At 42.3% G+C, this 14,951-nt stretch overlaps 3 protein-coding genes across 7 annotated transcripts in view; 2 read left to right on the top strand and 1 right to left on the bottom strand.

The window, feature by feature from the left end:
- LOC309860384 (uncharacterized protein C10orf95 homolog) overlaps positions 1–14,951 on the top strand; it is a gene marked incomplete at its 3' end in the record, with an annotated part of 370,467 nt that overhangs the window by 138,969 nt on the left and 216,547 nt on the right. The window lies entirely within an intron of this gene.
- Positions 1–14,951, bottom strand: part of SFXN2 (sideroflexin 2) — a 58,665-nt gene that overhangs the window by 24,300 nt on the left and 19,414 nt on the right. Inside the window, exon 1 of one of the 5 annotated variants that reach the window (XR_014309333.1) lies at positions 497–591. The exons of 1 other annotated variant lie outside the window; for it this stretch is intronic. Coding sequence is in view for 2 of the 4 variants with exons in the window: in XM_082722506.1 (XP_082578632.1) it covers positions 497–571 (75 nt within the window). In the remaining 2 variants the exon portion in view is untranslated. Of the gene's footprint in view, positions 1–496; positions 637–827; positions 1,071–14,951 lie in introns of those variants that run through there. 3 more of the 5 variants (XM_082722505.1, XM_082722506.1, XM_082722504.1) reach the window with 3 other exon arrangements.
- Positions 1,014–14,951, top strand: part of ARL3 (ARF like GTPase 3) — a 35,707-nt gene continuing 21,769 nt past the window's right edge. The window contains exons 1-3 of the mRNA XM_082722516.1: positions 1,014–1,255; positions 7,638–7,781; positions 13,443–13,559. Of these exons, the coding sequence (XP_082578642.1) occupies positions 1,253–1,255; positions 7,638–7,781; positions 13,443–13,559 (264 nt within the window). The 5' untranslated portion in view covers positions 1,014–1,252. The remainder of the gene's footprint in view (positions 1,256–7,637; positions 7,782–13,442; positions 13,560–14,951) is intronic.

Raw genomic sequence — 14,951 nt, 5'->3', positions numbered from 1 at the left:
TCTACCAACTCTTAAAAAGTTGAGCTTACAACACAAATATAAGCCGTTCCTGTTCCTCCAACCTAGACAACACATGAGTGTTAAAATCACTTCATCCAGGGGCTGAACCAGGTTCAAGTCCCGACTCTATATTGCTTAGAACAACCAATTTCTAGGGCTGTGAGAATGAAATGAAATCTTGTGTGAAAAGCATTCCACTAAAAAGTATGTAATTTCCATGAGGGCAGATTTTGTCCCTTGCTGTGTCTCCTTAGTCTAGAACAGGACCTGGCACATTATGGGATTAACTCTTCTACCCGCTCTCAGCGTGGGGGAGGGCTGGGAGGTAGCGTCTCTCAACCCACCCAGACAGAGTCCCTTTCGCTCTCCCTTGCCTGTAAAAGCGGGCCGGTTTTTTTGCCTCCTCCGGGGCTGCAGACAGCGCACCATCTGGTCCAACGCTGCTTAGCAAAACCTGGACATTCCAAAACGCCTTTCAACCCTGCTGTCTGCTCACCTCAGTGTTCAGAGCCAGTCCCCAGGCTGCTTCTTGCCCTCCACAGGCAGCCTCCCCCCTGCGGAACTCCTCCATCCTAACACAGAGATGTGGAGATAGATGCACAGCCCATAACGCGCCCAACACCTCCGCTGGGCCTTATGGCGCCGGGACCACATGATAGCGGTCACTGAGCAGCCCCAGGCTACCATTCGCGCCACGTGGATACAGCAGGTGGAAGCCCAGCCCCCGCAGCAGCCCTGCCTGGGCAGTCAAGACAGAAATCCAAGCTCCTCCGCGGGATGTGTCTACAGGAAGGTGTGGCAGGCGGCCTCCTCTCAAGACCCCTTACCTAGTCCCAGGAAGAATGCACTGAGACAACTGCCAAAAGAAGTACACTGCGTCGGAAGCCAAGTCAGTACTAACCAGCGGCCTCGGCCCGGGAACCGCCCCTCGCCCCGCCCCCGCCCTGCTCCTTCCCAACCAATCACAGGCTGGGCGGCGCCCACCAGCCACGTGGGCGAGCTTTAACCATTCGCGGGGTCTCCACCAGCCGGCAGCCGGCTCCAGTCGTTCCAGCAGCCCGCCTGCGCGTGGGCGGGCACTTTGGCGCGCTTGCGCACTTCGGGAAAAGCGGAGCTGGACCCCGCCCCGTACGGCAGCTTTGCTCCTCCGCTGAGCGTGCGAGGGACGTCGGGGGCGGTGCCGCAGCAGTTGCCCCTGGTAACCGGGAGGCAGGAGGAGGAGGAGGAGGAGGAGGAGGGACTCGGCGGGAGGATGGTGAGTGTGGGGGCCCGGGCCCCTCTGGAGATGGCCGGTCACCCCCCTCCCGTCCTCAGGCCCAGGGCGGGGCACTGCGCTTGAAGCCAAGGAGGGAATGTGACGGCGCTCAGCCCGCTGTCTGGGTTCTGGATTGGTTTCGGGGGGCAGCGGGGAGCCCGGAAGGTGGGCCCTTGGAAGGAGACCTGGGCCTGGGGAGGAAGGCGGGGCTTGCAGCCGGTCCGAAACTAGGGAAAGGGGCTGGAAGGTTGCGTGGCTATCCCGGTACAGAGCTGGGGCTCCATCATTACTAGGGACTGAGGCGAGGGCGGATCCGAGTAGCTGCGGAAAGCAGCCTCCGCATGCAGGCTTAGATCGTCCTAGGGAATCGGCCTTCCCGTACCGCTGGAAAGTGGGTCCACCGGGGTCCCGCCAGAAGCGGGGAGAAGGGTCAGGGCTACTGTCTTTGGATAATTTGACCAAAGGTGCATGCATGGGAGAGGTGCATGCAGGGGAGATGGCAACCTAGCTTTCCTCTTCCTCGAGATGTGCCTGCCTCTGGGGGGAGGGGTGTAAATCCCAGGACACAAAGAGGTACCGCTGGCACTGGGTGCCTGGTGGATTTTACGCCGTCTTGGTGTCTGCGTGGCAGGCTCACTTCTGCAGCAACGAGTTATTTGCTGAGAGTTCTGTAAAGTCTGGTTGATTGTGATGACCTGTTTTCCCTTCGATACTTAATCCGTATCGAAGGAGGCAGATTTGCTGCCCGGTCCTTAGTATTTGATTTCAAACCTGTTGCAACCTTTTACATATGACCACACCAGAAACAAAGATCTTAATCTCACCTTGGGATCTCCAAACTAAAAAGAATGGGACACTAAAGCTGGAGTGGCTCTCAATTGGGTTTTCTCTGTCAGACTTAAAGCTTCCCCAAATTGTGAATTATGATGTGTGAAACATTTGACCGTTGACACACTGTTTCTTGTTGATTTCTGTGCAGTTAGTTGGAGGGTATTGACATGGAATTAAGTAGTTTTAGAGCAAGTCAAAGCAAAATTAACTTTGAAACGTTTAGAATAGGTTAGTTGGCTTACCAGCTGCACAGAGCCAGGCACTCAAACTTAGAGTTACTTCCCCACCCTGCGGTCCTTTTTGACTTTAGAAATGCCCAACCTCTATCAATTTATGAAGAAAAGACTAGATGTCTGCAAGGAGGGGAAAAAAATGCATGCACCTTTGGTCAAAGTATCCAGTGAGTAAATTTTGATAGGAAAAAGAATTGATTTTACATTGTCAGATTGTTAAAGAAGTGGAATTATTTGATCTGAAGTTGCCAATCACATTTCACACTTGCTACATTGCAGTTTTATTAACCTCAGGCTAAACAGATTTTTACATGTTTTCTTTTTATTAATCATTTATACATGAGCTGTCCATTTAAAGGCTAAGTTTTTCTCAACAAATGAGTACAAACATAAATATTTACACAGAAAATAACTAGAATTGGAATGAAAAAGGCATGCCAAACCAACAGAGAATGAGATGTCATCATAAATAAGAAACGCATGAGGCTTAGCTAACTTTTCCCAGTTTGTTATCAATTAAGTGGACTGTGTAATTTCATGATTGCTTAATTTATAATTATAGGCCACAATAAATTAACCACTGCTCATGTGTCCAGTGCAAATTAACACTGTAGATAGCAAGTTGACAGTGCGGCAGCACTATTGTATACAACTGTTGTGTTCATTGATCAAGACAGATTTTGTTTTTGTTTTTTGCTTTTTCTTTTTTCCTAAAATGAACAATATGAAATTAGGGCAAATCATTCTGGATTCTTTATCTGGTTTCCCAAATACATCTTTTTTTTTTTTTTTTTTTTTTAATCTCCAACAAAAGTGTGAGCTATTCTTAGAACTGAAAGTGGAACATAGAATTTAAACCATCAGTGGTGTAATTAAGTGTGTCACATCTGGTGTCCCACCCATCCCTGTGATAACTGTACAACTGGAGACTGAGTCCCAGGTTTTTGCTTCTGCTTTTTAAACAACTTCGGCTATGACTAATACATTTTATTTCTTATTGAAAAGCCCAGATGTTTTCTCTGAACTTTTGGTCAGCTATTTTAGCGCTGCCTTTTGATATCAAGTCTTCAGTGAAATACTAAGATAACGGTAATGTTAGTGCATTAAGTCATCACTATTTAACAGATGACTCCTTCATTCAGAAATTATTTATGGAGTACTTTCTACATATATGAACCTAGCGGTAGTTAGCATGTTTAGCATTTGAAGATCGTTCCTAAAATTGTGTTTTGCGGTCAGAAAATGGTCAGTGAAAAATTAAAAAAAAAAAATACAACTATGGCTTTGAGTGTGTACTATGCACTATGCTTTACATTCCTCATCTCACTTAATCTTCATAGCATTTTTTCCTTAAGATATAAATATTGTTCCTGGTTCCCGTTTTCTAGGTGCCAACGGTTATGCATGTAAGAAAGATGAATTTAAGTGTATGAAATTCGAAAACCCATAATGTTTTTGTTTTTGTTTTTGTTTTTTAAGTAATCTCTACCCACAGCGTGGGGCTTGAACTCATGAACCAGAGATCAAGAGTCACTCAGCCCGCCAGGCACCTCCCAGCCCCCAATGTTTGTTTGTTTGTTTGTTTGTTTGCCCCCAATGTTTTTAATTAGGACTCTGGTGAGGTGGGAGCCCACTCTTCCTGAGGAAATGCCCATGTGTTGCCCCCCTCAGGAAACATTGTATTTATTCAATAGAGAGATGAGGAGAAAGAACAACCTTGGGTGAGGTTCTCCCTATCAAAACTGTAGGAGTTCCTGAAGTTAATAAGGGCTCCCTTAGCAGCATAATTTTTTTGTTAAAGAGGTAAAGATACATGGAAGTCAGTTCCATTTAAGCTAGTTATGGGGAGTGCATGTTCTTGACAGTCGGATTACTTAATATTTAAATTCTAACTGCTCCTCAAGGCCACATGCACTTTCCATCCACCATCACATTCCTCTCTCACCCTCCACCACCCCAGTTTCTCCTAATGACCTAGTTTGTATCATTTCAGGTCAGGGCACCTTGCCTCTGCCAGTAGTTGAATTGAAGCTGATTTGGAGGCAGGTAAAATATCTGTAGTCAATAGCACATCTATTCATAATTTGCCTGTAGAAAGTTTGTTTAGATTTTTTATGACTGAGTCAGACCACTTCTGTCCACCAGGGTGCAGATAACTTATATGCACACATGCTGATGATAAACTTTATACAATTAACTAAAGCTCTGATTTCTTAAATCGCCTTTAATGTCAAAGGAGTGCAAATCCTACACAGAAATCATGTCTGGGTTGCTCACTGTTGTACTTGGGGCACATTGTGGATATTTAATGTGAATGAGGGAATGAATGACTGGGTATTTGAACCAAAAATGCACTTTAAAAATTTGTTTCCTTGTATTTATACTGCAAAATTCAGCCCCATAATAAAATTAACTTCTAATGGCTATCTCCCTTCATTTGACATTTAAAATAAAGTATGGACTCTTATGTTTAGAAACATAGACTTACTCTGTTCTCTTTCCTCCAGCCTCTTAAATCAGCTTACTTTGTACCTTTCAGGCAGAACTCTGATATCTATAAATATCCTCTTCCCTATTTAGCAAACCCCGATAATCCTGTGATCCCCTGTCCTCGGTAGTTGGGTTAATATGATGCTGTACTGTATTTGCATCTGTCTTCCCTAGACCATGCTTCACATGCCATTTATCATTTTGATAGAAGAAAATAGTAGCTGAACTTTTCATTTCTCTGTAATTTCACTTAAAGGTAAACCATATGAAATCATTGTTTCCTGATAAGGAAAATCACTTATTAGAAATGTATAAGTATCATTTTTTAAAAGATTTTATATATTTATTTCACAGAAATCATAAGCAGGCAGAGAGAGAGAGAGAGGAAGGGAAGCAGGCTCCCTGCTGAGGAGAGCACCCGATGCGGGGCTCCATGCAGCTGGATGAGGGCCTCAATGCGGGGTTTGATTATGCATGTAAGAAAGATGAATTTAAGATGTGGGGCTCCATGCGGGGCTCCATCCCAGGACCATGAGATCGTGACCTGAGCCGAAGGCAGAGGCTTTAACCCACTGAGCCACCCAGACACCCCAATATAAGTATCATTTTTTGATACCTTTAGGGTAATAAAGTCCAGGTATAGCTAGAATGGTTTTCTCTTCTGTGCTTTGCTTCTCTCCTTTTTTTTTTTTTTTTTAAGATTTTATTTATTTATCAGAGAGAGGGGGGGGGAGAGAATGAGCACCGGTAGACAGAATGGCAGGCAGAGGCAGAGGGAGAAGCAGGCTCCCCGCTGAGCAAGGAGCCCAATGCGGGACTCGGTCCCAGGACGCTGGGATCATGACCCGAGCCGAGCCAAAGGCAGCTGCTTAACCAACTGAGCCACCCAGGCATCCCTGCTTCTCTCCTTTTAAGATGAATAGAAATTACTTTCTCTTCGTTGTTCAATTTTCAAATATAATGAGTGTATAAAAAGTCTCAGTCTGCAGAAAGCAGTATTTTTATTTACAGATTTGTTTTAAAAGAGGAGACGTGAGGAAAAACCTAAAACGTTCATTTTGAACCTTGAAAATGTTTTATAGAAACAGCTTTCCTGATTTCTGCACTTGCAGATAATACATGAGAATTTTACCTGTACTGTCGTTTCATGTACTGATGTGATAAATTTTGGTTATTTTATAATTTTATTGGAAGAGGTAATGAGGACATCTAATCAAGAACTCAGGATGAGTAGTACAATGTGTTTCCCTGTTCTAGCCTTTTTATATTACCAGTCCCCTGAGGATCTCAGAATTCTAATTTTAACTGCTCTGAAAGGTGGTATTATAAATGAATGATTGCAATGTAGCTAATAGAAGCCAGGGAGACTTCTCATAAATAAGGTTTAAAAAAGGAATGGTGTCAAGAGTATTCAAGGCCAGATAAGATAAAAACAAGAGAAAAATGTCGTGCCAAAAAAAATAAAAAATAAAAAAAAAGAACTGCCTATCTTTTGGTTTGTTTGAAATCAATCACTCTTGCCTAAATCTTTTGGTATAGAATTTGTCTTTCTGTCTTAAGCTAAATCTTCCATCTTATTGTGGAAAAAATTGAGGCACAGAGAGGTTAATGTAATCCTTTGCAAGTCGGTGCAAATACGGAATACTGGGAGTGGTAAACAAAGAATCTCTGAGGCAGAAAGGAATTCTTAATAATTATGCGTATTTGCATATCATTGTCCAAAGACTCAGTTGTTGAGAATTATTTCACAGAATGGTTATTTGATCTTAGTGAACAGGCTGGTTTGAATTATTGCCTGGTGCAATAACAATAAAAAAATATAACCATTTTATATAATTCTAAGACTCAGCTTGAAGGAATTTCTGCTTGGGCTGGGAGATTAGATTATATGCCCTTTAAACTCTGGAATTCTTTGATTCTTGTTGTAACTCATTGGAACAAGACTGTCAGCTGCAAGACAGAACAAATAACTATCTTACACGATTTTTCTTATGTTTGTAGCTAAAAAGCAAAGTGGTTTATTTCTAGCCATTAAAAAATAATAAAAACAAGAAACAAATATTGTTTTAAATTACTAGTCAAAAATACCCTGGTTAAATTGTGATGGTTTTTATTCTTCATGACTGACTTTGGCAATGTTCTAACCTCTCTGTTGTAGCAGATTCTTCATCTGAAAAACATAATTTATACCATGCATTGGGCTTTTCTTAGATCATGATAGAGTATTTTTAATGCTGAAATCTTAAATGTAAACTGAAATAAAGTGAAACAATTTTTTAAAACTTTTTTTGTATTTTGTGTGTGTATGTGTGTAGCACTGTAAAATCTTGCACTTACTTGGGTGATAACTGTATTAAATTCAACAGTTATTATCTAATGTCCGTCTAATAAGTGCTAGGCATGGTGAGAGACCAAAGCTATAACTTCAGTCTAGGAGTGAATACACCGTAGGAGAAAAATACAAGAATCAATTACCTATAGTCTGATAGGATGTGTGCTCTACTCTAAGTGTGTATGAAAGGCTTTAGGAATATGAATTGTAGTTCACACTCCCAGAAGATTGGGGGTGACTGCTAAACTAGATTAATAGGAGGAACAGGAATAAGCCATGCTATTTATTGAGTTGCTAAATTTGCTGAAGTACTTCTGCCAAAACTTAGGAGGAGGAAGCAAATGGAATAAATGACATTGAGCAGGAAAGTAATACTGTGAGCTCTCCACAACCAAGAACCTTTTTCAAGGAGATATTCTCAAGAAGATAATCTGGTATCTACTAATGTCAAAGTCAGTGCCCCAAAAGTAATCTCTCTTCTTCACGGTTGTTTAAGGGCTTGCTCTCAATTTTGCGCAAATTGAAAAGTGCACCAGACCAGGAGGTGAGGATCCTTCTCCTGGGCTTGGATAATGCTGGCAAGACCACTCTTCTGAAGCAGCTTGCATCTGAAGACATTAGCCACATTACACCTACACAGGTAAGCGCTGCCCTGGCCCCAGGTGCTTATGTGACATATGGAAAGTGATCATAGCAATATGGAAGCCAAAATGGGAAATACAGTTCTGTCCACCCTCAAGTTTTGCTACTGAGAAAAGTCTATACAATTTAAAAATCACCTAAGATTTCAAAAAGAAATCAAGAGATTCCGTAGCTATGAGGTACTTAGAGTAGTCAAATTCATAGAGACAGAGGTAGAAAAGGGGGCTGGAGACAGAGGGGATTGGAGAGGTCTGTGCTTAATGGGCACAGAGAGTCAGTTGTAAGATGGAAAAGTTTCTGTGGATGGCTGCTGGATGATTGCTCAACAGTGTAAATGCACTTAGTACTACTGAACGCTACTCTTAAAAATGGTTAAAATGGTAAATTTTATGTTATGTATATTTTACCAATTCTTTTTTTTTTTTTTTAAGATTTTATTTATTTGACAGTCAGAGATCACAAGTAGGCAGGGAGGCAGGCGGGGTGGGGGGAGCAGGCTCCCTGCTGAGCAGAGAGCCTGATGTGGGACTCGATCCCAGGACTCTGGGATCATGACCTTAGCTGAAAGCAGAGGCTTTAACCACTGAGCCACCCAGGTACCCCTATTTTACCAATTCTTAAATAAATCTTTTAAAATAAGCATGTATAGGGGCGCCTAGGTGGCTCAGCTGGTTAAGCGTCTGGCTTGGGCTCAGATCATGATCCTGGACTCCCAGCATCAAGCCCCTCATCGGGCTCTTGCTCAGCAGGGACTCTGCTTCTCCCTCTGCCCTTCACCCCACTCATGCTGTCTCTCTCTCTCTCTCCCAACTCAAATAAAATTTTAAAAAATAAGCGTATATATATATTCAAGACAATTAATTCCCTCAGCTCTAAGTGATTACTTTGAAAAAAAAAATAGCTTAATCTTCTCATAATGAAATTAATATGTGCAGAAAATACAGAGAAGGGGCACCTGGGTGGCTCAGTCCGTTAAGCATCTGCCTTTGACTCAGGTCATCATCTCAGAGTCCTGGGATCAAGCCCCACGTTGGGCTCCATGCTCAGTGGGGAGCCTGCTTCTTTCTCTCCCACTGCCCACCCCCATGTCCCTTGCTTGTGTGTACTCGCTCTCTCAAGTAAGTAAATAAAATCTTAAAAAAGAAAATACAGAGAGAATATAAAAGAAAAAACCAGAGTACTATGAGAAAAACTGTTAATATTTTAGTGTATATTTTTCAGACTTAATAAATACAAATATATATGACTTTTTAATTTAAAAATCACATATATTTTTTAATCCAGTCTCTTGGCTAGGGCTAATTAACAAAATACAAAGGAGAAGGCAACAGCGGTGCTGGCAGTGTGGAAGTTGAAAGACAAATCTAAGTGGAACCAACCCTCCTTCTTTAGACCTCCTTCCCAGTAGGAAAGCCTGAGAAAGCTTGACCTTTGACCAACCTGTGGGTTTCCTAACTAGAGGACAGCCCGGTTGGTCTTAGTCACTTTAAAGTGTTTGAGCATTAGAGGTTTTAGCAAAAGCAGAGTTTTTTAAAGCATTTTCCACCACTATACTGTGATATGAGTTTGGTGTCAGGTTTGAATGGCTGTGCTGGTGTGTGTACTTCACAGCTTGTGAGTCTTACTGATCTGCAACTTTTTGCAGAAAAGTCATTTCAATTGCTACCAAATGAGCAATTTTACAGCTTCTGAGCAAATTTAATGTATAGCCTAAAGAGGAGCAAATTACAGTAGTCTAGCCTGGAAGGGCTAAAAACACATATTACTGTGTCAGGATTTCTGCCAGAAAAAGAAAAGTCTAGGGTTTTTTTCTTTTTAATTGAGTATTAGCAGTAGGCTGTATCTCTTAAGAGTACCAGTAAAATGAGGGCATCCAGCACTGTGAACATGGAAATGAACTCTTAGGTAATGGACTCAAAGTTCCAATTCTAACTTTCAGGCTTTATTTGGTATGGTATAGGTGACCTTGTTATTATATGATGTCAAGTTTTCGTATTTATTCTTTTTTTAAAAGATTTTATTTATTTATTCGACAGAGAGAAAGAGATCACAAGTAGGCAAAGAGGCAGGCAGAGATGGGAGGGGGAAGCAGGCTCCCTGCTGAGCAGAGATCCTGATGCAGGGCTCGATCCGAGGACGCTGATATCATGACCTGAACAGAAGGCCCCGGCGCCCCTCTTTCTTTTTTTTTTTTTTTAATTTATTTGAGAGAGAGCGAGCAAGCATGTGTGCAGGCTGGGTGGAGGGAGAGGGCGAGAAGCTCAAACTCCCCACTGAGCACAGAGTCCAATAGGACGCTGGATCTCATAACCCTGACATCAGGACCTGAGCCAAAATCAAGAGTCCAATGCTTAACCATTGACTGAGCCACCCAGGCACCCCTTTTTCTAGTTATTTTTAAGTAGGCTCTACACTCAGTGTGAACCCAACAAGGGGCTTAAACTCATGACCCTGAGGTCAAGACCTGAGCTGAGATCAAGAGATAAATGGCTGCTTAACCAACCAACTGAGCCACTCAGGTGCCCCCATATTTATTCTGTAAAAACAAGCCTTCAGGGTGCCTGGCTGACTCAGTCGGCAAAACATGGGACTCTTGATCTCAGGGTTGTGAGTTTGAGCCCCACATTAGGTGTACAGATTACTTAAAAATAAAATCTTTAAAAAAATTTTAGAAAAACAAGCTTTCATTGTGTTTTGTTTTATATTAGAAGAAGTAGGAGCACCTGGGTGCCTCAGTAGGTTGGGTTTCTGCCTTTGGCTCATTGAGCCCCCCATCAGGCTCCGTCCTCAGTGGGGAGTCTGTTCCTCGCTCTCCCTCTCTCTCTGTGTACATATGCCCTCTCTGTCTAGCTCTTGTGCTCCCTCTCTCAAATAAATAAAATCTTTAAAAAAAAAAATAGATCCTTTTTTTCTATGCATGTATGTGGTGGGTATATTTAAAGATTTTATTTTCTTTTTTAAAGATTTTATTTATTTTACAGAGAGCATGAGCAGACAGAGAGGGAGGGGAAAGAATCTTAAGCAGACTCTGCATTGAGCATGGAGGCCCATGTGGTTGGATCTCAAGCACCTGAGATCATGACCCCAGCCAAAACCAAGAGTCAGATGCCCAGCCAACTGAGCCACCCAGGTGCCCCTAAAAGACTATTTTATTTAATCTCTACACCTGACATGGGGCTCAAAACCCTGAGATCAAGAGTCGCGTGCTCTACTGACTGACTTAGCCAGGTGCCCCTATGATGGGTATATTTAAAATAAAAAATAAAAATGACAGGTGCCTGGGTAGCTTAGTGTGTTCATAGTCTGCCTTCAGCTCAGGGCATGATCCCAGGGTGCTGGGATCAAGCCCCACTTCCAGCTCCCTGCTCAGTGGGGAGCCTGCTTCTCCCTCTCCTCTTGCCCCTCTCCCTCATGCTCTCCCTCACTCTGCTTTCTCTCTCTCTCTCAAATAAATAAAATCTTGGGGCACCTGGGTGGCTCAGTGGGTTAAAGCCTCTGCCTTCAGCTCAGGTCATGATTCTAGAGTCCTGGGATCGAGCCCCACATTGGGCTCTCCGTTCAGCAGGGAACCTGCTTCCCCCTGCCCACCTCTGGCTGCCTCTCTGCCTACTTGTGATCTCTGCCTGTCAAATAAATAAATAAATAAATACATCTTTTTAAAAAATAAATGAATAAAATCTTTTCTAAAAAAGTAAAATAGGGGCACTTGGATGACTCAGTAGTCAAGCGTCTGCCTTCAGCTCAGGTCATGATCCTGGGGTCCTGGGATCTAGCCCTGCATCAGGCTCCCTTCTCTGCGGAAAGCCTGTTTTCCCTCTCCCACTCCCCCTGCTCGTGTTTCCTCTCTCACTTGTCTCTGTCAAGTCAATAAATAAAATCGTAACAAAATAAAAAAGTAAAATAAAAATGACTCATAAAGAATATACCATATTATCATTTTCACTGAATAATATATCCTGAACATCTTTTTACATTGTTAATGTATGTAAATACTTATGTAATACCCATCTCTAAATGCTCGCACCCATTATTACTTCCTTCGAATAATTTCTTAGATTTGTCGGTCTGATGACTTAATAGAATTTTTTTTCTATTGATGACTTACAGAATTTTTTTGGATGACTGCAAGAATTTTAAGGCAGTTGACACATTTGGTCAAATTCCAGGAGTTACTCTTACTCATCTCCTCCTTCATTCTAGATTTGACATTATTGGCTTTGACATTTAATATTGTAGTTAAGTGTAGAATTTTTAAGCACACAAAAGTGGTTTTGTCAACGAGTCAGAATGAAGCTGCCTTTTACAAAATAAGCTGAAGCCACTTCCCGTTAGAGTTCTTCAACTTCTAATTTGTTCAGTCGTCGGCATCTTACAGGCACTGGAGTCAGCATCGTCCCCAGGTATCCCCTATAGTCTGTTTATCCTCAGTGGCAATTGGGTGGCAGTGTTCCTGCGCCGTCACACTGTGCCTTATCCTTCTGCACGAGGCGAGTAGTACTGGCTGGCTGCCAGATGGGGCAGCCCCAGGCCCACTTCACTCCAGTTATCCTGGATGAAATGTCACTTCTGTGGTAGCAAGCTGTTGATTGGATTTTTCAAGTCCTGATTTCACTATATCCTTCTCAGAAAAAGATTTATTTTTTAATTACGGCTCGTGAAATGCCTTCTCTCCAAACCCCAGAGGTCTTGTTAATTTGTTTCTCTCCACACCAACTCCCAGCTCACAGTTCCACCTGCCCCTGATTTGCTCACCTTTCTCAGAGTTCCACCTTGAGTCACTGTCCTGAAAATGAATACTTTCAAGTTCATCAGAAATGCTTATGAAAGAACAGTGGCCAGTGCCTGCTTGTTTATTTGCATCACTTCCTATAACTGAGGGCCCCACTTCAGAGTTTGAACATGCTGTTCCCGCAGGCCATCCCTTCCTCGTGGGGCTAAGAGCCCAGTTACAAATCGGCTTCTCCCATAGCATTGTGACTTCAGCTCCCTCCTTTTCCTGATTAACCCATACGAAGAAATTTCTTAAAGAATCCTATCTTCCAGATTGTAGCTCTTGCTTCTTTTTAAATTTGGAATTTATTCTGTTCTATTTAGGAGTCTTCAGATTCAGCTTCTGTTTTGTTAATTAAATGTAATAATCTGTTAGTGTTGATTATCAGAACTATTCTCATTCCAAGTTGTCCTCGGGTGTGTATGTGTGCACACGTGTGTGTGTGTGCATGTGTGTACACTTATTTCAGAAGGTGTCATGTTAGCCATGACATTAATATTGACTCTAAACCCAAATATAGTAAGTGTGTAGAAACACATTTCTTTCTTTCCTATCATAACAGACTATTTTCAGTATTGCCAGTATCACATTTGGCAGAGTATCTCACAACTAATAAATAACATAGCTGTAAAATATAACTTTGTCAGAACTATGACCTCAGGGATGCCTGAGTGGCTCAGTGGGTTAAACCTCTGCCTTCGGTTCAGGTCATGATCTCAGGGTCCTGAGATTGAGCCCTGCATCAGGCTCTCTACTAAGTGGGAGCCTGCTTCCCACCAACCACCCCCCCACTGCCTACCTGTGATCTGTCAAATAAATAAATAAAATCTTTTAAAAAAGTATTATCTCAAAACTTAATAAAGCTTGGTGTTTTTGCCTCTGTTTCAGGGATTTAACATCAAAAGTGTACAATCACAAGGTTTTAAACTGAATGTATGGGACATTGGTGGACAGAGAAAAATCAGACCATACTGGAGAAATTATTTTGAAAATACTGATATTCTCGTAAGTACTCCTTCTGATGTACTAATTCATAGTCTTTTCTACAGTGTGTGAGGAATATTAACACTGTAATGTTCTTTCTTGTCAGTAATTCCACTGCTTAACATGAGTCACTATGAATTTAGGGCTAGCAGGAGACTACAGATTGTGAGAGAGAAACATCTTTGTATAATTTGTATGTGAGTTTTGCTTTTGCTAAGTACAGCCTTGTGCCTGCACTCACCTTGACAAAATAAAGTATTAATTACCACAGTTATTTGAACATCAAAAGGTAAATCAGAAGATAGTGCCACTGATTTCACCGTCCCAAGGAAATCAGTAAGAGTATCCCGAAGAGGCAAGCAAGATGGTGGAGGTCCTGGAGATAATGATGCATAAGGAATGGTTGAAAGACAGATGTTCTTCCCAGAAAAGAAACTTGGAACAGTTTTCAGTTGCTTCAAGAGCTATGCTAAGTCAGAGAGTTGTGCCTCGTCATGAATAGTTCTAGAGGACGGAATGAGGCAGTCTGGGGAGTATTAGGTGGCAGAGTTTAACTCAGCATAAGAAGTCTCCTATCATTGTCACTGTCCAGAAGTAGAAGCAGCTGCCCTGTTCATGGGGGACTGATTCTCTGGCTCAGACAGCATTCGTTCAGGAAGGGCCCGAGATCTTAGCTCCCAGCCCACTGTCACTTTCTGGACAACTACTGTTTCGGAATTCTTGGAGATTTCACCTATCCTCGTACTCCATTTCTCCAATACGTGAGCCTCTCAGTTCATCCACCCTACCTTATGTACTTTGTGTCATGATCATGGCCTAAAACCAGGGGGTCTCATGAACTTAGGGGGGGGGGAAGCACTGCATATTATTTTCATTAAACTCTACTGGAAAGTTTGCATTTACTACAATTCTGCCCACAGACAAGGAACTGCCGTAAAGTCAGCCATATTGGTGCCTTCATTACCAATAGAAACCATCTTGCATTTCAAATAACTTCACTCTCTTCTTTTGCTTCCTATGTGTCTTTCTACTGGATCATTCTATGGGCATGCACATAGCCTGTGGTTTTTCTTGTTTAAAAACAAGAAGCTCTTTTCCTGGCTAGATATCCCATCCAGATACAGTCCTAGTCCTCAGTTTCTTTTTAAAACAAAACTCTGAATTTTCTGAGCTCTCTGTCTTCATTTCCTCCTCCTGTTCTCTCTTGAACCGTCCATTCAGACCCATGAAGAATTCCGGATTGCTAAGGTTTTCCATCGTCCTCTTACTTGACTTAGCCATGCAGTTAAGGAAGTCAGTGTTGCGGTCATTGACACATTATCTTCCCCTGTTTTCCAGAATACCATTCTTTTTTTTTTTTTTAAGATTTTATTTATCAGAGAGAGAGGGAGAGCGAGCGAGCACAGGCAGACA

Source organism: Mustela nivalis (assembly GCF_964662115.1).
Source record: "Mustela nivalis genome assembly, chromosome: 2".
NCBI lineage: Eukaryota > Metazoa > Chordata > Mammalia > Carnivora > Mustelidae > Mustela > Mustela nivalis.
This window is presented reverse-complemented; position numbering and strand designations above follow the sequence as displayed.